The sequence below is a fragment of the Neovison vison genome, chromosome 7 (assembly GCF_020171115.1).
Source record: "Neovison vison isolate M4711 chromosome 7, ASM_NN_V1, whole genome shotgun sequence".
In the NCBI taxonomy this organism is placed as follows: Eukaryota; Metazoa; Chordata; class Mammalia; order Carnivora; family Mustelidae; genus Neogale; species Neogale vison.
The window spans coordinates 204523494-204547167 of record NC_058097.1 but is presented as its reverse complement, the minus strand read 5'-3'; the positions used below and the strand labels follow the sequence as shown (position 1 = coordinate 204547167).

The 23674-nt window shown below is 52.7% G+C and overlaps 1 protein-coding gene and 1 non-coding gene across 3 annotated transcripts in view; both read left to right on the top strand.

The window, feature by feature from the left end:
* NAP1L4 (nucleosome assembly protein 1 like 4) overlaps positions 1 to 23674 on the top strand; it is a 42630-nt gene that overhangs the window by 3754 nt on the left and 15202 nt on the right. For both annotated transcript variants that reach the window (XM_044259975.1, XM_044259977.1), the window contains exons 2-9: positions 3105 to 3182; positions 12227 to 12257; positions 13100 to 13158; positions 15771 to 15870; positions 18216 to 18357; positions 18586 to 18672; positions 20135 to 20266; positions 20930 to 21001. In XM_044259975.1, the coding sequence (XP_044115910.1) occupies positions 12244 to 12257; positions 13100 to 13158; positions 15771 to 15870; positions 18216 to 18357; positions 18586 to 18672; positions 20135 to 20266; positions 20930 to 21001 (606 nt within the window). In that variant the 5' untranslated portion in view covers positions 3105 to 3182; positions 12227 to 12243. The remainder of the gene's footprint in view (positions 1 to 3104; positions 3183 to 12226; positions 12258 to 13099; positions 13159 to 15770; positions 15871 to 18215; positions 18358 to 18585; positions 18673 to 20134; positions 20267 to 20929; positions 21002 to 23674) is intronic.
* On the top strand, positions 21839 to 21961 carry LOC122914892. Its single transcript, XR_006385956.1, has one exon. It is a non-coding gene; the product is annotated as a small nucleolar RNA SNORA54 (small nucleolar RNA).

The window sequence follows — 23674 nt, the reverse complement described above, 5'->3', positions numbered from 1 at the left end:
TGCCGGAATCAAGAGTTGGACGGACGCTCCGTCCGTTAAGCGACTCCATTAAGCGATGGCCTTTGGCTCAGGTCGTGATCCCAGGGTGCAGGGATCGAGCCCTGCGTCCAGCTCCTGGCTCAGCCAGAAGTCGTCTGCCTCCTTTCCCACTCACGCTGGTGGTTTTCCCTCGCTTGCTTTGTCTCGTCAAATAAATAAAATCTTTAGAAAAAAAAAATTTTTTTTTAAATGACCGAAAGAAAAGGAAAAACATTTACTATCAATTATTATATACAGTTGAAATCAGTTTGAATCCAACTTCAAGACTGTCTTTAGGAGTTTAGGACCTGGGCGGTCTTTTTGCTGAGAATGTGAGCATAGTTAACAAGGACACTTTCCCTTACTGGAGAAACTTAGGTAAGTTTTGTGGTTGTTTACTTTAGACATGTCTTCACGCGTTTGCTTGCATATTGAACCCAACACAGTTACCTTCTAATGCTCCGGAGCATAATGATAGGCTGGATAAGAAATCTGCCGGTCAGGGCCATACAAAGGAGATCCGCAGCGTCCCAGGGCTTCGTGTATTAGCCAGGTTTTCTGAGTGGAAACGCTGGAGTTTCTTGCAAGGGGTAACCTGACCTTCTCAGATTAGATGGTTCCCTTGTCCTTTCTGATGTGGTCTTAAGCTAAAACATGATCCAGTCCTGGAGGACTTGGACCTTCACACCAGGGCTGATCACACTCCCTCTTAGGTTCATAGGGATCCCCGTCCCTCAGACTTTTACGTGAACCACATGATTATGCTGTACAGTTCATTAACACCACCCTCACTGAATAAAAATTGTAGACTGTAGTGAGATGCTAAAGTCTTACAGAGCCATTGGGCTACATTTAATTTTAGTTATTCAGTTATTTCATGGAAAGACATTAAGGACCTTTGACTTAAGACAGAGAATGTATGAAAATGTCGGTTTTGTGAAGGAGGACTGCATTCCCCCGCTTACTCCTTCTTTGTGTCTTAGAAATGGCCCAGCTTGAAATTACATGCTTACGGTAGCTATAGACTAAGTGTTGTGTGTTTTGTTTTTGCTTTTTTTTTTTTAAAGATTTTATTATTTACTTGACAGAGATCACAAGTAGGCAGAGAGGCAGACAGAGGGGGAAGGGGAAGCAGGGTCCCTGCCAAGCAGAGAGCCCGATGCGGGGCTCAATCCCAGGACCCCAGGGCCATGACCCGAACCAAAGGCAGACGCTTAACCCACCGAGCCCCCCAGGTGCCCCAGTTTTGTTTTTTCTTAAGTAGGCCCCATGCCCAGCATGGAGCCCAACCGGAGCTTGAACTCATGACCTTAGATCATGATCTGAGCTGAGGTCAAGAGTTGGATGCTTAACTGACTGAGCCGTCCTGGTGCCCTATAGATTGTTTTTAAAATTAGGAATTTAGTTATATATGGATAATTTGCCATAAAGACTAAAAATTTTCCCCTTAGAAACAATTTTTTTGTTTGGGTTAAAAATCTATAAATAGCGTTGTGAGGGATCTTGCATAAGTAAAAGTAAAGCATTCGTTCATGCAGTCGTGGAAATGTGGATGCCAGTCCAAGTTTAGAATTGTAGACTCAGTTGCTAGTGCTGGGAGGGGCCTGAACGACTGTCTTCTATGTTTTTGAATGTTCTTTTGCCTGGTGACCTGTTCGCATTTTAACACGATCGCCTCGAGGTGAAGCAGACCTTCAGATGAGGCTTCAGCATACCAGCATTAAAACACATGGATGGTTGTCTGTCTCAAGCCTGCAGATTTGGTAGTTCCTTGTTACTGTCTATTTGAACTAGTCGGGATTGCTGGACGTGAAAATTGACAAGTAGAACTCTCGCTCATCTGTATTGTCACCAACCCTAGATTGGTTTGCCTTGTACGAAGGGAGAACTGTCGAGAGGACCTGGGTTTGCTGGTCTCTGCCAAGCAGCAGGCGGCATGTCACGGTTGTAGAAGCCAGGGGAGGCCTGCAGCGGGCCGTGTGCTCTGGGCGCCTGGCCCATGTCGTCGTGTGTTCGCAGCAGCCCCTCGGGAGGCCCCGTCGAGTTTGTGGGTGTTGGACCCCGGTTACACAGCTGGGAGATGGCGGGGTGGGCCTCCGAAGCAGGTCACTGCGTCCGCTGTGTTCTAGGTGTCGGGTCCTCGTTTGCTGCTGCTCAGTCCTCAGACACGGCCTCTTTGCCCTCGCGTCAGCTCGTTCTTGTGTTTGTGTTTCTCCTGCTGTCCTTGATGGAGCACTTTGCTGTGTTTTCGCCGGTGCTGTGTCGGCTTTAACTGAGCTGCTTTGTCATCGTGTCACCAGAAATTGTGTTCAATAGCACATGGCTTCACGTAGTTGGAAATAAAGTGGATCATTATGTGAACGGAGTCTGTTACTTTGAAGTGGCGTCATTTTTCCAGAAGGTGAAGCTCTCTGGCCTGTGTCCTGCAGTGGGGTGTGCGTTCACTCAACAGCTCTGGTCCCAGACGCTGCTCAGGGCCCTGGGACCACACAGCGCACAGCCGAGGAGGAGCATTGTTACTTCACATTTTCCTAGACAGCGGCGCTCTCGGGAACGGTGCTGCAGTGCAGGATCCTGACTCTGACCGGGCTGTCGGTGGTCATCTTTTCCCAAGGACAGCAGCAGGCATCTTGAGTTAAGTTGGTGGAAGTGGCCGCAGGAAGTGAAGTGGTTGGTGGTGGTAGGGAAAGGTCAGGAGGGTCTGGATCTGAAATGTGCAAGGATGTTATTCTAAAATGGAACCAGAGGAAGTGAAATGGAGACTCTCATGCACATGCTTTCAGAAAAATACGACCGAGACTGATTTCCCACAAATCCTTGATTTATAGACGATAGAACTTCTTGTACGATTAGTGAGCGTCCGCCAAGGATCTCCTTATCTTTTGAGCCAGTGAACTCACTGGGTGACATTTTTGCTGGATTTTCCCCTTTTATAGTCTTCCCACAAAAGCGGTCTGCCCTAAACCTTTAGTAGTTGTGTAGCTCAGTGCATTTTGCGTGTCCTGAATCACAGGTCCTCTGCTCTTCCTGCAGAAACTCAATGTCTGGTAACTCAACCTTGCCTCAGTTTACCTCTTTTCTTTCAGGTTAATATTACATGGTGTCAGGAGTGGGATCTGAAGGAGCCAGCCCCTGAGGAGCGACGACCCCCAGAATCGAACGAGGTACCCATATTTGAGCCTTTGTGCTCTTTGCTTCCACGAGTTGCCGTAACTGTCAATTTGGGGAGTCTCCGTTAATCAAGCTCTCCCTTCTTTTGTGTGAACCTCTCAGACTTTATTCAGGATTTGTCAGTCCCCTTTTTTCTTAACCTTATGATGGGATCCCAGTCATCTAAATGTTCTAAGGGTGCCCCTCTTTGAAGAACCCTCCTAGCCAGTTCTGGATGCCTGTTTTTGGCTGTGTGTCTCAGTCTTACTGAGAAGGGTAACTGAGGGCTCTGGCGGCCATGATGGGGAACCTTTCGTCTTTTGAGACTTTTCTTTCTCCCAACTGAGTTAGAAGACCATGGCTACAAAATTAAAGAATTCAAGTGGAATAGTTATTTTCATTAGTATCTGGAGGTTTCTAAAAGTGTTCAGGATTCTAAAGTTGCCTCCTTACAAAATATTGTTTCCAAACTGACTGAAGCAAATAAACAAGTAAAGATGGATAAAAATAAAGTGTCAGAGGCCTCTTTCTTGGTGCTAGCCAAGGTTCCCTCCCACCCGCACGGCCCCGCCTCCTTCCATATCCCTCTTGGCCTCCTTGCCCCTCCTCTGTCTGATCTTCCTTTCTTTCCTTTCACTGAAACCTCGTCAGCTTTAACCCATTAAAACCTTCCCTTTCAAAACTAGATCTTCTGAGGATGCTGCTAAACCACCCCAAAGTGCTTGTGCCCCATGGACAAAGGCTGAGCTTAGGGCTATAATTAAGGACCTCCCCAGGGTAACCAAGGGTCCTCATAGAGGATGGAGGAATTCAGTATTGTAACCCTAACTTACGAGCCTGGTGTGATCTCTGTCAGTTCGCGTGCTTGTTGGAGAAGGTCAGGCCCGGTGCTGGATGAAAACAAGCTAGGGTTTAAATCATACTAGCCACCAGCCCTTTTACATGACCAAGCTCGCAGCATAGCCAGAAGAACACATGAGGTGGTCCCTAGGGCTTTCCCCAAGCCCATGGACTAGAATAAGATTCCCACACACACCCAGAAGCCTGCTGAATCTGTCTGTGAATGTTACACGGCTATCCATGACTCTTGAGTTGTTTTCAAGGAGAATTCCAGGCTTCCCGTAGGTGTCGAGTCCACCGTGGTGGTGTCCTGCACGACCCTGCTGTTAGTGCAGACAGTCTGCCCACTGGAAAAAGGGTCACTGGAAATTGAAGTCAAAGCAGTTGCAAACCCCCCACGAGGCAGTGGCCAAACCCTCCCCAGTGATGGGACCCCACGGGCCCACAAAGCCCATTTCCCCTTGGGGGAGGAGAATTACTTAGAATGGGGTGACTACTCTCCAGTTTGGGGATGAATTTTCTTACCGTTTCAGTTAACACTTGAACTGTTCTGTTAGTGCCCAATGCCAGACCACACTGTCCCTCCCTCAGAGTAATGCGTGTGCCGCTCGTGGGGCTCGGACAGACCACAGCATCGCCCTGTCTCTCAGCCCATGGCCTTTAAGCTGGGGTCTGTGCGAGACAGCCAGTCACTGCTCTTCCGTGGTCTGGCGCCTGTACGTCTGTCTAGGCTGAGATGTCCCGGGGAAATACATTGCATGTCTTTCTTCCTTTCCCAAAGGGGAAATGGTCTTTGAGTTCAAGTCCGGTGCTCAGGAGCGTTCCGGCCCCTTTATTGCACTCTGCAAACCAAAGTAGACCAAACTTGGGGCTCATCCCCACTGTTAAACCTGGTACCCCCATTCCTGGGGCAAAATCCTCCACAGAGCAAGACAAATCCACAGTGTTCCTCCCATTAATATCTAGATCGACCCTTCAGAATCTCTCCCAAGAATAAATCAGTACCCTGTAAGTAATAAAGAGGCCTGACCAGGGCATCAGGCCTAGAAGACAGTAAGGACTCATCATCCTTTGTATAGTCCTTGAAATATCCCTATTTTACCCATGAAAATTCTGTGCCCAAGAATGGAGCTGGGTCCGGCACATTAAGGCCGTAAACACTGTAATTCCCCCACCCTGTTGTGTCTAATCTGTACGCACTGTTGGTTTCCAGCCCTGCTGTAGGAGGTGTCTTTTTCTCTTTCTAAACTGTAGTTAAGTTACGCAGTCCAATTTTTAGTATTCCTTTTGATAGCGGTATATATAGAATGATAATGGCCCTTTGGCCTTTACCTGGGAAGGGTAAGACTGTTCCCGGATAATCCTGCCTCGAGGGTTTACTGAGAGTTCTCCACACAGAGCACAGCAGCCGACTTAAATGACGTGCTCTTCCAGAGGCTTCATCTCAGCACAGATACGTAACGGATTTCACTCTTTGCTTGCCTTCCCACGGCTGCTGTCCAAAAGACCTGTTCACCTGTTAAAAATCTTAGTCATTAACAGGCACAAAAAATTGCCGTTTGTTCAAACGTCTGGTTCAAGATTTAGGATAACTTAATCTCAGAATGGGAATACTTCCTAAAAGACTTCAGGATCCTGAAAGACTTTGGGGCATTTTAAACTTTCTGTACCCCAAGGTCAAATGTGAATTACAGGGTTTTCTTGGCTTGGGTCACAGTTGGATTCCAAACCTCTTAATAGCTGAGCCCCTTTGTGCCATACAAAAGAACACCAAACCGGACCCCGTTGTTTGGGATGTCCAATATATCTTCTCCTTTAAGACTTGGAAGGACGGTAGTAAGTCCACCTATCCTCAGACACCCAGATTATCAGCTACGTTTTCCCTTTTGTAGATGAGAAGGAAGTAGGTGCCCTCAGATAACTTATCCCAAAACATGGGGCTATCACAGACCCCCCAGGTTACTCTGACCAACAGTTAGGTCTACTGCCCGAGGTTACATCCCCCTGCCTTAGAACTCTGCTTGCCACCACCCTTAGTCAAGGCTACTAAAGGGGTAGGGGATCTTCCTCAACCCTCTCGACAGTGTGGGGCTGTTGAGGCTCTCTTGAAGTCACGCCACACCCAGTACCATTCAGCAAGCTCTTTCCTCCTGTCAAGCCCCCTCCTGACCCCCACCCCGTCACTCGTGTTCACGGTAGTAGTCTCAGTCCTGCCGCCCTTTGCCCCTCTTCCGCTGATGGAACTCCCACGACGATCTTCCGCAGATCATCGGTTGACCCTGTAAGAAACCCCTGTGACACACAATGATATTTCCTGGTTGATGGGTGACTCTTACCTGAACTGGGCAAGTGTGAGTTTCGTGCTGGGTATGTGATAACAGTTTGGAGGTTATTGAGGCTGGACTCTTACCTTTGGCCGCTTCAGCTCAAACCAGCTGAAGGCGATGCCCTCACTTGAGCGTGCCTTTTAGCTGAAAGGAAGAGAGCAGATGCTGCTCCTGATTGTCCTTATGCCTTTGGAATGGCCCATGATCTTAGAATCTTGGGGAAACAACAGGGCTTTCTCAGTTCTCGTGGAAGTGAAATGAAGAATGGCTTCTGTGCCCAAAATCTAGTGGTTGCCCCCAGCAGCTCTAACTGTTGCAAGTTAGGGGAAGCCAAAGGAATCTACCTCGCCAGTGCCCCCGTAAGAAATGCTGCCCTGAGAAATCCATTGACCAAACTTCTGTCATGGCCCAAAAGACGGCTCCCGTGGCGAGGACTAAGGAATGACCAGGGAAGAGCAGAGCTGACCCGTGAAAGAGAGAAGCAGAGTTGAAGATCTGAAGGCTGTTGGTCCCCCAGAGAAGAGGGACTCTGCTTTGTACCCAGTAAGATGCTGGTCCTTCCAGAGGTTCTAAAGCTTTCCTTATTGGCCACTGTGCCTGAATTAAACCATTGGTCCCCCGAGGAATGATAACTTTACAGGTTAGTATTGGTGGGAAAACACCAGCAAGGCCACAAAGAGCACCACCTGGTTGTTCCACCTGACCTGAGTGCGGCCCAGGAAGTGTGTTGGCACCACTCCAGGACCATTCAGGGCCTCGCTGGTGAATTTCATACATTTGTCTCATCTCACGGATATAAATACGTTCTAGCAGTAATTTGCATATTCTCACATTGCACTGGAGCATTTCCATGTAGGAAGGTCACTGCCTCTTCCTTAAAGTCCTTTGAGGTAGGACTTTTCCCACTGGGGGAGTACCGTGGTGATCAGGAGACCCACATACCTGGACCAGTGAGCGTTAGACGAATGTGGGCCATGCGGCCAGTTCTGCATGTTTTTGCTCGGTTAGCCTCGGACTTCAGAGAACTGGCCCCCGTACACAGAGAACTGTGAAGATCCAGTTTGCTAAGTGAGTTGAAACCCTCTAAACAGCTTGGCCCCAAGAACCGCTGCTGCTTCCTTGAAACCTTTACTCTGCTCCACTCAGTGTCACAGACTTTCTTCTCGGAAGTAATGACAGGACGGCAGCGCACCCCGCTCCTGCTTCCTTGGACCCACAGCTAGAAAATGGGGACAGACTGGAGTATTGCAAGGGTCCAATTAAATCCATTGAGAGTAATCACGCCGTGGTAGTGTAGGACAGTCTTTCCACAGCAAGTCCTGAGAGACAGGAGACGTCGGACATCACACCTAGCAGCCGGGCACGCTCATCTGCTGGAGAAGACATGTCCGTGAAGATGCACTCCAGCCTCGCTGCGAGCTCTGCCAGCTGTTACCGAGGATGCCCAGTGCCACCGACTCCTGGATTCACGTGTGCCAGCTGAAAAGGCCCCAAAACCTGGGAGGACCTACATCCAAGCTGGTAGCTGAAAGCTAAAAATGTTCCAGGACTGACATACATGACATTGGAAGCAGTCAGCCTCCCCAGGATTCCGGGGTCAGGCCTGTAGCACCTCCCGCTTCGTGGAACTCTGCATTGCCCGACCGCTGAGTCCTGCTGTCTAAAGTTGTAATTGTCCCTTTGCTAGTCTCTTTGCCACTCCTTGGTTTGCCTATAACGCACTCTTTTGTTCCCAGTCCACAAACAAGTTTTGATTCCACCGACCCTGCGCATTGCTGGGTTTGCCCTGGAGCGAGCAGTCACGACAAGCCCGGACTGGTGGCCTGGCCGTTACCCCTGGGAGGATGGCAGAAGCTTTCTGCTGGAGATAACGGCCTTCCCCTCCTGCCTAGGAAGCCGTACACCTTCCTCTGGTAGGGTGGCACCAGACGTCACAGCATTCCGTTGGGTTCTCCTCCCCGCAGAGGAATGTGCGCACTCAAGTCCCTGCGTCTGCCCACGGCCTTTCTCTGTGTTATGCAGACAGTGACAGGACGAGCAGATGTCAAGGCTGCCTCCCAGGAAGCGCATGTGACGACAGCAGTGCAGGACTCAAGATAGTACGCTCCACACGGGGATCGAAGAGACGATCGAAGCGACGACAAGGTCTCCATTACCGCAGCTTTGTGCAGGGTACTGGGACCGGGAAGCCGAGGTGCTTCCTTTCTGTGGCGCCTCCTGAGCAGTTGCTCAAAAATCTAGCCAGGGGTGGAAATGTATTCAACATGCTTTCCTCTGGGAAGAGCCCCAGATCTCCTTTAGAACCTCACCCACAACCACCAGACTCCCTTGTTAGTCCAAATATATTGAAATTTAAGACACTCCTATAACCATTTCCATGGTGCTGAAAGCCCCGCTTACTGCACGTTGGGTGGAAATCACCGTGTTTTGATTGTGAGGCCATCTTTTTCATTCCAGGGGAAAGAACTGGGTAAAGGGATCTACCTAACCTCCCATCTTTACAAAACACTAGTTACTTCTTTCTGCGCCCCCTGGAAAGGATGCTGTGAAGTTGCTGCCCTCACTCCTGCTGCTGAAACCAGGAGACCCTTCCTCCTGGCACCCCTGCGTCCATTCTGGGGTTTCCTCCCGCTGTCTTAAAAGAGCACCTGGTAACAGGGACGGATAGCACTTTGGGTGCATGCCCACGAGTTCCCCCCATAGATAAGGATCTGCCTGAGCCTTGTGCCCTTGTGGGTTGGGCCGCAGAACTTCTAAAGTCACCTCGGAACCTGTGGCTGTGGTACGGCCGTCACTGCTCCCGTTAGAGCTTCTGAGTATGACCAGCCAAGCTGGAGAGCCTCGGTAGTGGGCTTCAGAACCAGTCCCGTGCCTTCACCCTCCACAGCGGGGAGGGCAGGAATGCCATTTTTGTATTAACAAATTGTAAGAAATGATGCAAGAATGAAAAGTAACAAACGGTAATATCAGACCCTGAACTGAAATAAGCCAGCTTCCCGGGGACCTGGGGCGCTTTAGTCTTATTAAATACGGGCGGCTGGGGAAACCGGTCGAGGGGGGTTCCAGCCAGTAGCCGTAAGTGAACCTTCGACCGTGGGTATAACCCTCCCAGACGCAGGCATAAACTAAGGGTGTTTTCCCTCCCAAGATTTCTGAGGCTCGAGTGGGAGACACGTGACTGGATTCCCCCATTTCTCAACTGTTGGCTCTTCAGGTGAGGCCCGATACCCTCTTGCCAACCCCCTCCTCTGAGGGACAGACATCTGAGGATGTCCCTTCAGTTTGGGGGGCCGCCATCCACTCACAGCTACGGGCCCCTCTGACCAAACCAGCCCCCCAGGGCCTTCTGTGAAAGATGTGGGTCAGAGGGGACATCTGGGAGGACTTGAACCTAAAACGGAACCGAAGGCTTTGAAGTGGAGAATCTGATACGGAACGGCGAGCTAGAGGACTGTCCGGCCGCCGGCCCTTGGACGCTTGACCGACAGAAGATGGAAGCGGCCTCCAGCCAGGGAGTGACCGCCGAGAGGCTCTTCCCGCCCTGCAGCTGTCGCACTTGCCGCATGGCTCCTGGCCGGATCGCCCCCTCCCGTGCAGAAAAGCCGCCCGCCCTGGCCCTTCAGCTGACTCGCCCCTAGCTCCCGACGCCAGTTCTGTGCTCTTCCCAAGTCAGCTCTCTTGCCGGCCATCAAGCTTGCCTGGGTCTATGTCCTTTGTCATAGGTGATAGAAACCCGGGTCCACATCCTAGCAGCCAGATGACCTTGGGACGGGCGTGCTGCCTTGACCGGCCTCTGTGTCCTCTGCCACACACGGGACGTTGCCTCCCTGACAGGGTTGTCGCTGGGTAGAAGATGTGGGAAAGCACCTGTTCCACGGGGCCCTTGCTAGTAGAGGAGGAGTTAGGTTCGGGGGTGGCTTGCCTGGGTGCTGCCGATGTGGGGAAAGACCGGAGCCTGTCGCTGAACCAGCCGGGACGGTGGCTTGTGCCGAGCAGGCTCTTGCCAGCCGCCAGTGTGTGTCTGGCCGCCAGGCCCTGCTGCATGCGTCTGTTCCATGGGGCAGGCGGGTCGGGTCGGCAGGAGGTTCTGGAATCTGCCCGTGCTCTCACCCAGAAGGCCTGCCGCTGTGGTCCTCCCGCTGCGTGAGTGACGGACCGGTTCCCCGGGCCGCCTGAGCCACAGAGGTGCGTGGTCAGGGGCAGCCAGCGGGGCTCAGCAGCCGGCGACCAGGAGGCCAGGACGGCCGCTCTGAGGCTGCTGTCGTCGGCTGTTTTCTTGAAGTCTTCCCTGCCTGATACTTGTCCCGTGGTGCGTGGGGGACAGCAGAAGGGGAGCGTGGGGCTACTGTGGCTGTGGCTGTGGCTGGACGCCGTCGGAGAACCGCAGAGGAGCGGGCGCTGGGGTCAGCGTTGAGGGAGATGCCTAGAAGGGCCCAGGATTCCGGGTTCTGTTGGGGGGACTCGGGACTCAGCCGAGGTGCTGGGTAGCACTAAGGAGTCTCCAGAGCCCTCACTGACCGTGGGCACGCGTGGGGGCGGGCGGGCGGCCGCCTCTCGCGGAACGTTCGTTTCGCTGTTGTGCTCCTTCGGTGCTTATCAGCAAAAACCAAAATAGCCAAAGAAAAATGCAGTTGGGTGGAAAACGGAACAGGTGCAGACCGTAAATTCCAGTCGGAGCTGCTCTCCTTAGACGTGGGGGTTTCGTTGTTTCCCGTTGTGGTGGAGAGCTCAAGTCCTGCGCGGGGACCGGAGAACGTGAGCCCAGGCTGGCGCTCGGGACACCGCCGGGACGCCCCAGGGACGCGTGTGCCCTGCGTGTGAGAGGTGGGAGCGTCACCACCTCCGACCGGGTCACGTTCGTCAGGGTTTTGAGACTTCACTAATCACGAGTTCTCTTTAAGGAATAAATGTCCATGATTTCACTTTAATGTTTATAGGTAAGAAATCATCTAATTTGGAGAGTCTTGTGTGTGTCTTGTAAACGTGGGGTCGTACCGAGTGTCACATGTTCATACATAGCACTGCCATCTCCAGTGTGGGAGTAAGAGAACACACAAAACCAGTGACCTTTGAAATCTTGGGGCTTCTGCTGGTCAAGCGTCCAGTTCTTGGTCTCAGCTTAGGTCTTGATCTTGGGGTCATGAGTTCAAGCCCCGTGCTGAACTCCCCGCCATCCCCAGGCGCGTGGAGTCTGCTTCAGAAAAATAATAACGGGCGCCGGGGAGACTCAGTCAGTTGGGGGCCTGCCTTCAGCTGAGGTCATGGTCCCAGGGTCCTGGGATCAAACCCCGCGTCGGGCTCCCTGCTCAATGAGGAGCCTGCTTCTCCCTCTCCCTCTGCTGTTCCCCCTGCTTGTGCTGTTTCTCACTCTCTGTCAGATAAGTCTTAAATTTAAAAAGTAATAATAATAGTAGTAATAATAGAATTAAAGTCCTCTTGTGACTTCAAGTGTGAAAGATAATAGAAGCACTAGTAAATGCTTTGAAGAGTTCTGGGATCATTGGCCTCCTAGCGTAAACTTATGTCCCTGTTGCTGAAGCTTATTAGAGAAGGCAGATTAGAACTGATTAGTATTCCTTTGAACTCTGGTCATTTTAGCACCAAAAAGAGAATTTGTTCCTTTGTTTTTATTGAGCAAAATATGCGTCCACTGAAATGCATAGATCTAAGTGTAAGATTTGATGAACTTGACAAGTGTATATACTGTGTATATACCCAAGAAACCCAACAGCCTGTTTAAGATCTAGACATTCCATCACCCCCAGAAAGTTCCCTCCTCCTCCTGGTGGACCCTCATCCCCCATAGACAGCCACTGACTGCTACAAGCACCCTAGAAAGTTCATTGTGAATATTTGGCAATGTTAATTGTTATAACTCTCTTAATTTGTAGGAGATCAAAACACTCAGATGGCAGATAACAGGTAAGTCAAAATGAACTTGCTAATTGGGACTTAAGTTTTAGCTGAAGAGCAATGAGCCTAGACACCCATGAGGAAATGTCACAGAAGCTCTGGTGGGACGGCTTCCCTCCCCTGCTGGCTTTGAGCCCATGAGGAAGGGGCTTCGCACAGGGGAGTGTCTCAAGCATCGATACTGAGAACGCTTTCGTGGGAAGTGACCACGTTGCTGGCTGAGAGTGGCTGAACACCGCCCTCCATCATTGGCCTCTGGGGGGTTGAGTGAGAGAGAGATTTTGTTTCGTGGCTCGTCCTGAAAGCCGCATTTGGTGCTGCGTAGTATTTGACGTGGTGTAATTTTGGTGTGGGAGGCCATGTCCAGGCGTTTTGGAAAACTGATGCATCTGTTTTCATGACGTCTCATTGTTGGTAGACTTTCTGTGGTGAGCTTACAGAGCCACCGTGGGCACTGTGTCCTGAAAACTGGGTAAGGTAGCTCTTTGATCCCGTTGGCCGCTGACCACAGTGTAGCGTGCATGTTGGTCAGCTAGTGGGTTCGGTTTGAGGGTGGGGAGCAGAGTTTTGGGGACAGAAACTAGAAGTAAAAACTAAGCAGCTTTGGCCAGGGTTGGAAATGAGAACTTTGGGGCGCATTGGGGTGGCGGTGGGGTGTGTTCAGTGGTAGGTGGTTTTTGTTTTATTTTGTTTTTAATAACCAAAACATACCTCATAGATAGGCCCTTGTGTCCGTAGTTCTGTCCAAGTGTGAAGTTGTTGTAGAGCTGCCTCTTAATGTGTTGCCCAAGGAAAATGCCCTTGTACTCTTTGGAACGTCTTGATAGCTAATACGTAACGTACGGTCTTAGTTTTTCAGACGGTGTTCCTTCAGACGCCTTGGAGGCTGCTAAAAATGCAAGTCACACAGGTCAGTTCACGGCCCGTGGGGAAGGGCCCCGCGGGAGAGTCCGCGCGCAGAGCGGGGTGGCCTCCGCTCTGGAGCTCGTGCTCGCGACAAGCCAAGTCATCCACGTGAAGCATCGCTGGGCTGCGGGGGTTTGGGGAAGTCGGAGTCGTTCACTTGAACAGTACTTCCCGTAAAACCTTCCATGGCAGGAGCTTCGGGCTTCCCAGAAGTAGGCTAGCCAGCACGGCGGTCCTCCTTGTGCCCGCTGCCGCGCAGGGCCCACGTTGCTCAGCCGGGGACCGATCTTTTCCATGTGTCCTTTGTTCTTCCCCGATCCTCCTGGAGCAAACCCAGACTCCATGCCATTTTGTCCCTTAGTTCATAGATGTGTTCTTTTTTCGCCTTTTTAAAAATTTATTAGATCTATACCCTTTTCCCCTTTTAACTGTTTGAAAGCAAGTTGGGGTTATCTTGACTTTTTTCTCCTAAAACAGTTTCATGTAAATTTCCTAGGAACTAGGATGAATGCCTCTAACCCCAGCGCTGTGACCACAACCAAGAAATGCAGCATTTACACAACACTGTAGTTGCGTGAACACAGAGTTGTGTTACTGTTGCCCCGCCATTCTCGGCTGCTGGTTTTTAGCCGTAGCCCCCAGCCAGCGGTGACGTCCCGAATCTAGTTCTGTGTCCCTTATTCTAGAGCTGTTCTCCTGCCTATTTACCCTTCCCTGCGGTGACACAGTGGCAGACTGCAGGCCGGCTGTCTTGGAGAACAGCCAGGCTCTGGATTAGTCGGGTGGTTTTCTTCGCATTAGATTCAGACTGCCGCATAGTGACCTGCTGCCGGGGAGCACACTGGGGTTGTGGCCAGGGATCCCGAGATTGAGGACTTGGGGAAGGTTGTGTCTGGCAGCCTTCCCCATTGTGAGGGTCTCTTCAGTAAGTGACCCGTCGGTCATCCTGTGGACATCCTGTTCTCCCCGAGACATACTAATGATCCTTGTGGAATCCGGAATGACGTTGGTGTTTGCACGGGGCACTTTTCTAAGTATGGCAGTCCGACTGCGTATTATAGCTGTCAGAGACGGCCTTTCCCTCTCCCAGCCCCTACTTCGGTGTTCTAGATCGTTCCTCCTTCAGGGTTTCATCAGTGCCATCAGTACTCTTTTTGGTGTGCAGATGGTCCCACGTCGCAGTGCAGGTCTCTTCAGACTGGCTTTTGTGACATTTTGCCTTGTCCTCTTGAGCTTTGAGCACTTCGTAGCTTTCTGATGCTCCATTTTTCCTTGAACTCTTGCTCTGGACCTGGAGTGTACCATTTCTGCAAGGGGCCCTGTTCCTTTCAGTAGTGGGGAGATGTATAAAAACCAGAATGTAGATGCTAGGTGTTCCCTGTTTCTAGGCCTTTCAGTGGCAGGAGCTAGAGAAGATGCGTGTCTGTGTGGTGTGGGATTTACGGATGTACGCATGCCCAGTTGTATGCGTACAGAACTGCATAGGTGAAACCACCCAGTGCTTCCTGGTAGCCGCGCTGTATAACTAAAATGTTGAAATTGGCTTGCCTACTTGGTATCCTTTGCTTGCCCATGTGACTTCAGTACAGAAAGGTGGGGAGAGCTCCCAGGCACCTTTGGAGTTAGGGGAGGGTGCTAAATTAGGGTTCCTGGCCAGTGGGAACGAGCAGGCGTCAGTTCAGCAAACACGGAGCATCTCTGCCTTGGGCCGGTGCTGTGTCGTGCCACTGTTGCTTACGGTGGAGGAAAAGACCTCCCTTCCCCTTCAGTGTCTTGTTCGTTCGTTGGGAAACAGTGATGTGTGTGAGCCACCAGCACAGTGTGGGGGAGGAGGCCAGTGATTTTGGGGAGGGGGTAGTGAGGAAGTGCAGTATGGAGGGGGTGGTTTGGGCAGAAGGGCAGTGTACAAGGTGGAGGCCAGAACTTGCACTTCTGGTGCACCAGGAGCCAGTGCATGTGGGACCTCCTGGGACGTGAGCTGGGCCACCAGTAAGCACTTCTGTCCCTCAGAAGACATCGTTGCCTTATCCCTGTCCTTGGCTTCTGGGCCCCCTTAGGTCTGGGGGGGAGAAGGGGAGGGGGCAGGAGATAGGCCCCTGAACTGGGAGGTGATGGCATCTTTGGGAGGTATGCAGCTTAAACAGCTGAAGCAAGAACCAGAGCTCACTCCCTGGGTGCCCTTCAGTGCATTTCTGACCGCCCGCTCAGCTGGGTAATGGGGTACTGGGGTCCTGGGTAATGGGGTACTCTAAAGGTAATGCCTTTAGAGTACATTTGAAGGGGTGCCTGGAGGGCTCGGTCAGCTAATTGTCTGACTCTTTATTTCAGCTCACGTCATGATTTCAGGGTCACATGATCAAACCCCAGCTCAGGCTCTGTGCTAGGCAGGGTGTCAGCTTGAGATTCTCTCCTTCCCTCCCCCTTCCCCCCATCCAGAAAAAAATAAAATTAATTGTTAGTATTTTCAAAACATGTTTTTAAGAAGCCACTTGCTACATTTAGAAGTTAAAGTGAACAGTCAAAGCTGGGAAGATCCGTGCTGATGGTTTTGTCCCCTTGGCTGTTCTGTGTTGGACGTGTCTTCAATATTCTGGCCTTGTTTTTCCCTCTTAATAGAAAAGCTCACTGATCAGGTGATGCAGAATCCTCAAGTTCTGGCAGCTCTACAGGAACGGCTTGACAGTGTCTCCCACACTCCTTCCAGTTACATCGAGACGTGAGTATGACGTGCCTGCGACTCGGTACAACTCAAGAAGCAAAGGCGAAAAGCCCGAGTTCCTGGTTCCTTGGAATAGGAATACACGTCTTCCCCGTTGAGCAGATTTTGGGTGCGGAGAAGCAGGCACTGGGTTCCAAAGAGGAGCGCCTGGGCTCGGCAGGTGGCAGAGATGCAGGCCTGTGGTGGGGGGTTGCAGCGGGGGGGGGTTAGCTAGCCACAGGGCTTTGGGGCCCAGCTCAGGGTGGCAGCGTGCTGGCTTCCAGCTGACTCTCTGCAGGCCGACGTCGTGGTACTGGGAGGGAGGAGAGTTGGAGGTGATCATGGTCTCTCTCTGGTTTGCTGGCTAGACTCCGGGTGAGCGGAGTGGCTTTCACACAGAGGGAATGCCAGGGCTGGGAGCGAGGTTTCATGGAACAGGACTAGTCCCGTGTTAGACGTACTACATGGTACGTGCCTGTTGGGGGGACGGTGTGGAGTTATTGTAACTGATGGGGGGACAGCTGGATGTAGGGTATCAGGGTCCAGTTTGCTTAAAATTATTTGTTGTTTTTACTCTGTTAGGAAGACGAGGAAAGATAAAATCGTAATCGTGTGATTAATGCAGAAGAGAAATAGAGGTGTTTCTGTGTGTTTCTCATTTCATTAGGTCCTCAGTGTGCTTCCTCCTTGTTCTCCTGCCAGCGGTAGTCCTAGAGATAGGACAGTAGTTTAGGGGTCTTGGTAAAGGACCTTTACCCTGAGGTGGCTCTGGGTAGTGTGGCAGGGTCCTTTGATGTAAGGCTGTTCCAGTGTTTATTCTAAACAGTGCTGCACGTCGGAGCAGCTAGGACTCTGCGTGTTGTCAGAGGAAGGGTAGAGTACTCAGGCTACTGCTAGCCCCACCTTGAGGCCCCAGCCCAGGAGGACACTGCCCAGGAGGGCTGTATGGGTCTGTGAGGAGGCCCCTCTTTGTGCTAGATGGTGACCGAGGGCTTCAGGTTAAACATAGAGTTTTGATGGGTTAAAAGGGGGTACGTTTCTTCTGATGTATAAAAGTAAGGCACAAACAGAAATGTTTCTAGACTATGGAAAAGTACTGGGCTGCCTGAGTCGGTCGTCCGACTCTTGATTTCGGCTCAGGCCCCAGTTTCAGGGTTGTGAGAGTGAGCCCCGTGTCCGGCTCTGCTCAGCATGGAGTCTACTTGTCCCTCGCCCTCTGCTCCTCCCTCTCTCTCTCTCTCTCTCTGTCTCTCTCTGAAGTAAATAGAGGCCACCTGGGTGGCTCAGTGGGTTACACTTCTGCTCTCAGCTCAGGTCACGATCTCAGGGTCCTGGGATCGAACCCTGCATCAGGCTCTCTGCTCAGTGGGGGGCCTGCTTCCCCCCACCCCCTGCCTCTCTGCCTCCTTGTGATCTCTTTTTCTTTGTTAAATAAATAAAATGTTTTAAAATTTTCTTAAATAAATAAATCTTAAAAAAAAAAAAAAAAACAAGAAAGAAAGAAAAGAACGTCAAGAAGTATCAAAAGGCAAAGAATCTCAAAGTTACCCGACCATGGAAGGGAACAGACCCCACTTACTTGTCTGTGTTGTGTCTGATTTTCCCCTTAGTGTAGCAGCATGAACCCTTCACCCGGTGCTGAAGATTCTCTGGAAACACAACTCTAGACAGGCTGTGCGCTACTCCTGTTCAACGTGCCATCGTTGTTGGTTTCCACTTTTACAAGTAGTGCCTCAGGGGACACAGCAGCACACAAGTGTTTGGGTATTTCCTTAGCATAAGTTCCTGGAAGGAGAGTTACTGGACCCAAGGAACGTTGAGGTTCTGCTTTGTCTTTAAGGTAGATGGGGCTGTTAGAGGGCTTCTTGGGCCCATCAAACCTGGGAGGTTTTTTTAATTTGCCATTTTGGTAAGGAACAGAGAGCAGTTCTTTTAAAGATGTCATTTATTTATTTGTCAGAGAGAGAGAGAGAGAGAGAGAGCGTGCGCAGACAGAAGCAGGCTGCCTGCTGAACAAGGAGCCCGATGTGGGACTCGATCCCAGGACGCTGGGATCATGACCTGAGCCGAAGGCAGCCACGTAACCAACTGAGCCACCCAGGCGTCTGGACATTTTGTGGGATTGAACTTTCTTCCCATGCTTGATGATTTGTTCTGTTTCTTTGTGGATTCTCTGTCAGCGCCGGGCCCCCCAACCCCTTCTACTGGGATGTTCGTCTTTCTAACGCTGTTTAGGGGCTCATTTCTGCGAGTGAGGATGTGAGTTCTCTGTTAGCCTGAGTTTATCTTAAGGGGACGACGGACAGGCGTGCTGCCTTCTTTCGCAGGCAGGAGGGTGATTTCCTTTTCCCTGGCTCTTGCAGCCTGCCCAAGGCCGTCCGGAGGAGGATCAACGCACTGAAGCAGCTGCAGGTGCGCTGCGCCCACATCGAGGCCAAGTTCTACGAGGAGGTGCACGACCTGGAGAGGAAGTACGCCGCCCTGTACCAGCCCCTCTTCGACAAGGTGGGCCGCTCCCTCTGTGCTGCCCGCGCCGCGTCGGCGTGTCCATCTTTTACGGCCCCACGTTGCGGGGCAGAGGATCCCGAACGGTTCTCCTTCAAGCCCCAGACTTAGAATCTTACGTTATAAAAGCGTCGGTTTTCACGGGCTTTTCACAGATGTGATGTACAAACTGACCTCGAGTTTCTGACTAACCCGCCCTGACTCTAACACGGTCTCGTTCTTACTCAGAGAAGGGAGTTCATCACCGGGGATGTGGAGCCGACGGACGCCGAGTCAGAGTGGCACAGTGACAACGAAGAGGAGGATAAGTTGGCGGTGAGTGTTCGCGAGCGAGCCGGGCTGCTGCGGCGGCGCTGGGAGTAGGAAGTGTGTCTCGGCGTCCCAGAGGGTGGGCCCCTGACGACGGGGGCCGCTTCGCCCTGAGGTTGGCCGCTGCGATTTCTTTCTGATCGGACTGCGGAGCGGCCGGCGGGTCCGGTATCCGTTAATTCCGTGACCCAACCAGGCTCCCGCTGCTCCAGTGTCTAATCAGCTCCGTGCCGCAGGACGGTGCCATGTGGGATCAGAGGAGTCCGAGGGAGAACGTCGGCAGAGTCTTCCATCGAGACAAAAGCGAAGTCCCACAAGGGGAGGGGCCCCTGTGTCGGCAGTCCCTGCGGGGTCAGGGTTGTGCGGAGGGCTTGGTGGGGGTCTGGGCCGCCGCCCTCCAGGACCGGGGCGGTGACCCAAGTAGCCGCGGTGCCCCCAGCTCTTTGGGCTTCGGAGCTCCCCCTCGCCTCACAGCCTTTGGCCCCGTTCCAGAGCCGCGGGAAGACCCAGCGTGCTGCAGGGTAACTTGGTCCGCCAAAGTTTGTTGGGAAGACAAGTAGCTTTTGTCCTTTTTTATCCATCGGGGCTCCTTTTTAGGCATTTTTTGGCAGTGTGTGAGTGTGTGAGCCTAGTTGTGCATCGTTTCCTTGTTGCTCAAGGAACATCAGCCTCTCTTACTCTCTGAAGCCCCTTACGGGCGTTCTTACATGAGACAGCCACGCGACGGGGCGGCTGCGTGCGCCGTGGCTCCAGTTAGTGCCATGCCCGAGCTCCCTGGGCCTAGCCGTTCCCGGAGCCCTGAGGTTAGAAAAGCCACCTCTGCACGTCGCGTGTAGCCTATCCAGTCACCTCCCCGGTGTTGGCGAGCAGTTCCTTCCTCGACACCTGTAGCCGCCTCCTCTCTGTCGGGCGGACACGGTGCTCGGCGCTCCTTGTTGCCAGGGCACTGGATTCTGGCCAGCGCTGGGTGGCTGGTTGTCCCGGGACAGGCGTCTTCTAGAGTGGCACTTGATACCTTCCCCGAGGTGGAGGGCATTGTACCGTCTTCTAAAATCATGTCACAGAATCACCTCTGAAGGGAGTGCTCTGACTGCCTAGAAACATTTAAAGTGGAACGTGTGCGGAGGTCTTGTAGGTGTGAGAACGCAGTTTTGTTTTTTTGTTTTTCTTGTTTAAAGATTTTATTTATTTGACAGATCACAAGCAGGCAGAGAGGCAGGCGGGGGGGTGAGGGAAGCAGGCTCCCCGCCGAGCGGAGAGTCTGATGTGGGGTTTGATCCCAGGACCCTGAGATCATGACCTGAGCTGAAGGCAGAGGCTTAACCCACTGAGCCACCCAGGCGCCCCCGGAGTACAAGGTTTTTGACATTTGTGCAGGGTTCCGAAATGTATACTCTGTGTTAAGCCATTGAATGTAAATGTGTTGTTTTGTGCTAAGTATTCTGTTTGGCATCTTTATTTTTTTTAGGGAGACATGAAAAATAAAGTAGTCATAGCAGAAAAAGAAGCAGCAACAGCAGAGGAGCCAAACCCCAAAGGAATTCCAGAGTTCTGGTTCACCATCTTCAGAAATGTAGATATGCTAAGTGAGTTAGTCCAGGTAAGCAAATTTCCGCCTTAACAGAGAGCTTTTAGTCTTAGTAACTGTTTACTTATGAACCACTTAACCGAGAGTTGAGCGGTTGTTCGCGGTGGGTGGAAAGGCACTTCGTGTGACCGGCAGCTCGCCTGAGTGGTCGTGATCTCCTGAGCTGGGGGGGTCTCGCTGTCGTGCTGCTGGGAAGCCTGCCCTCTGCGGCTGAGCCACGACTTGGCGTGGTCTCACTTTCTTACCTGGGTCTGCCACCTCAGGGCGAAGCGGCCCCTGTCGTTGAACAGGCTCGAGACCCTTCCCCACCTTCCTGTGAATAGACAGGTGGGAAGGTGTGAGGGCAGGAGACCAGAAAATTGGCCCACAGGGTCCGAAGCTGACCCGAGATGTTTCTTCCGAGACTTGAGGCCCAGCAAGCCTGGTTGATCCCTGTATGCAGTGACAGCAGGTGGTAGTGAAAACAAGTCGGGCTCTTGCCCTCCCTGCCTGGCCTGGATGGTTCCCAGTGCTCCGGACCAGAGAGAAGTGGCACCGTGTTGCTGACCGCTTGTCATTGCACAGATGTGTGTGACTTCCCGTTGACGCCTGCGTGCACTAGTGAGCCCCTGGGGGGACATGTGTGTTGTTCGGGAAAAGCCCAGTAGAAATTTCTTTTTTTCTCTTGTTAATCAGGAGTATGATGAACCGATCTTGAAGCACCTGCAGGATATCAAAGTGAAGTTTTCAGACCCTGGGCAGCCTATGGTGAGTGCCGATGGACGGAGCTCCTGCTGGCATCAAACAGGTCAGGCTCTGAGGGCGAGGGGCTCGGAGCCGTGGCAGGCGATGCACACCTGGCCACACACTTGCAGGGTGGCAGGCTGGTCCTGAGCAGGACGCTCACCAACAACTAGAACGTTCTCATGCGGCCTTCTTGGGTCCTGCCCAGCAGCGCTGCACATCGTGGCAGGCAGCTCAGGCCATGGGCTGCCTGTGGCAGGTGAAGGAGTCCACGTAGCACGGGACTTCTTGGCCGTGGTGTCTGCCACGCCACATGCCGCTCTTGGCTGGCTTGTTCTGTGTCAGAGGGGACAGTGTCTTTCTCCTAAGCATCTCCCAGGTTTGTGAGGATCTGACGTCTGTAAAACGGGGTGGCAGGTATACACTCAGGTCCGGGCAGTGCTCCGCTCTTGTCTGTCTGTTCTTGTCCGTTTATCCTTGCTGTGTCAGTTAGCGAGCGTATGCACGCGCACGGTCGGTGTCCGACGTAGCGTTCGGTGACTCATCAGTTGGGTGTGGCACTCGGGGCTCATCACAGCACGTGCCCTCCTCAGTACCCACCACCTGGCAGCCACACCCCCGCCCCTCCCTCCTGATCCTCAGTTTGGTTCCCGAGCAGCACCTTAATAGCAAGCCGAGATGCCCATGAACAAAGTCTCCTAGCTTTGACCCGAGATGTAGTTGCAGGTGGGTAAACCTGAACAGCGGGTGCCTGCTCTGGCCGCCACACAGCGCCCTTCCCCACCACCTGCTGCGCTGAGAGGGTCCTTTCCTTTCCTCCAGGGAATGGGCCCATCACCCCCCGTGAGTGGGTCCTCGTGGAGGCACTGTTCGTGGCCTGCTAGCCTGGCTGTGGCTGATGGGCTCCATTCCGGTGCCACAGCAGCTCCAGTGGCTTGTCACTGACGGACCTGTGGCTCTCGGTTTCAGGCCCTTGGGACACGGCCCGGGACCTGGAGTCCGGCTCCTCCCTTCCCATCGCAGAGCACTGGCTCCCGGTCACAGATGAGGGCCAGCTTTCGTGGGCTTTCCCTCTCCGGTCCTGGCGGAGGTGCCTTGCTGGAGGCAAGGGGCAGGGGGACACATGGGATGTGTCCCTTTAGCTTTTCCTGCTGAGCTCACTCTGGGAGGTGACATTCAGCTTCCTCTCTGCTGGTGGGGGCCTGGGCAGGAGCTGGAGTGATGCCTGTTCCCAGGCCAAGGGGAACCCCTTTCCTGCTGCACCTGGTTAATGGGGTTATCGCAGGGCCTCTTGGTTGGCCTGTGCAGGGGCTGGGCCCCGGCGCCCCCCGAAGGCCTCATGGGGCAGTCTGAGGCTGCGGGCTTGCATCTGGGGAGTGGGAGCGTGCTGTGGAAGACTCTGGGTCCTTTCTCTCCTGACACTTCTTTCTCACCTGTGGGTCGTCCAGACCCCATTTCTTAATTTTTCCCCTTTGGATCAATCTTTTTTTTTCTTCCTTTTCTCTTATGAGACTCCCGTTTGGTGATTTCCTGGGTCTGTTTTCTTTCTCAGCCTGTCTGACGCTTTTCTCCCTCTCTTATTGTGGTTGATAGACAGACGGGCCCTAGTCTGGGTAGAGGATGGGCCGGGCACCTTTCCTGTTGGGAAAGTCATGCATGCTGCCTGGGGAATGCTGAGAAGAACGGGGAGGTGTAAAGAACAGCAAACAGATGTGTCCCCTGTGGAGTCAGGCTCCCCATAGTCTTTGTGTTTTTTTAAATTATCATGAAATATTTTAGATGGTAAAATTAGAAATACGAACCATCCGGCGTCCGAGTGGAGCCGGGCCAGTGTGTTTGCTTCTCCCACGCCCACAGCTCTGCTCCTCTCCGGGGTCTCCACGCTTCTCCTGCAGCACAGCGGGGTGACGTGTGTGGACACTGTTGCCCCGGCTCTGCTGGGCGGAAAACAGTTACTGCGGCCTCCGTAGGCTGGACGCGCTCGACTGCCGTGGCCCCAGCGCCGCTGCCGCCTCTGCCCCGTTCTCAGCTGTTGCATCGTCACCCAGATCTTGGTGTAGAGCTTGGGTGATTTCCTCCGTTTAGATCCATTGTAGAGCAGTTTTACCGGGTTAAAGGAGGTGAACATTTATAAGGCCAGAGAATGTCCATTTATGTATTTTTCACACTTTGTTTTTTTGTAGTCATCGTGGTTTTGTCTCCGTTTTGAATTAATTTCAAGCGTAGTGCAGAGTTCCCGTGTGCCGTCTGCCCAGACGGCAGTGGCCAGCGGTGGCCCGGGGCAGGGCGGGCACGGGTGGTAGCAGCCATGTGCACCCCGCTAGGCGGGAGCGGGGCCTCAGTTCACACTCAAGTACAGGGACTGCTGGGCCTCCGCTGTGTGCTTACGGCTGACTGGCTGCAGGGGGCGCTGTGGGATGGAGGCGGCCTCCTCTCTGGGCCCGTTTCTGTTGGATTCGAACCCTCCATCCCTGCCTTCCTTCCGTTTCAGATAGGAGCGAGCGAGCATGAGCCGGCCGGGGGCAGAGAGAGAAGCAGGCTTCCGGCGGAGTGGGGCGTCCGGTGCCGGACTCGATCCCAGGAGCCTGGCATCGTGACCTGAGCTAAAGGCGCTAAAGGCAGACGCTTCAACAACTGAGCCAGCCCCAGGCGCCTCTTGAACCCTTTCTTAATTCATCCTTAGTCGTGGTGTGTGAC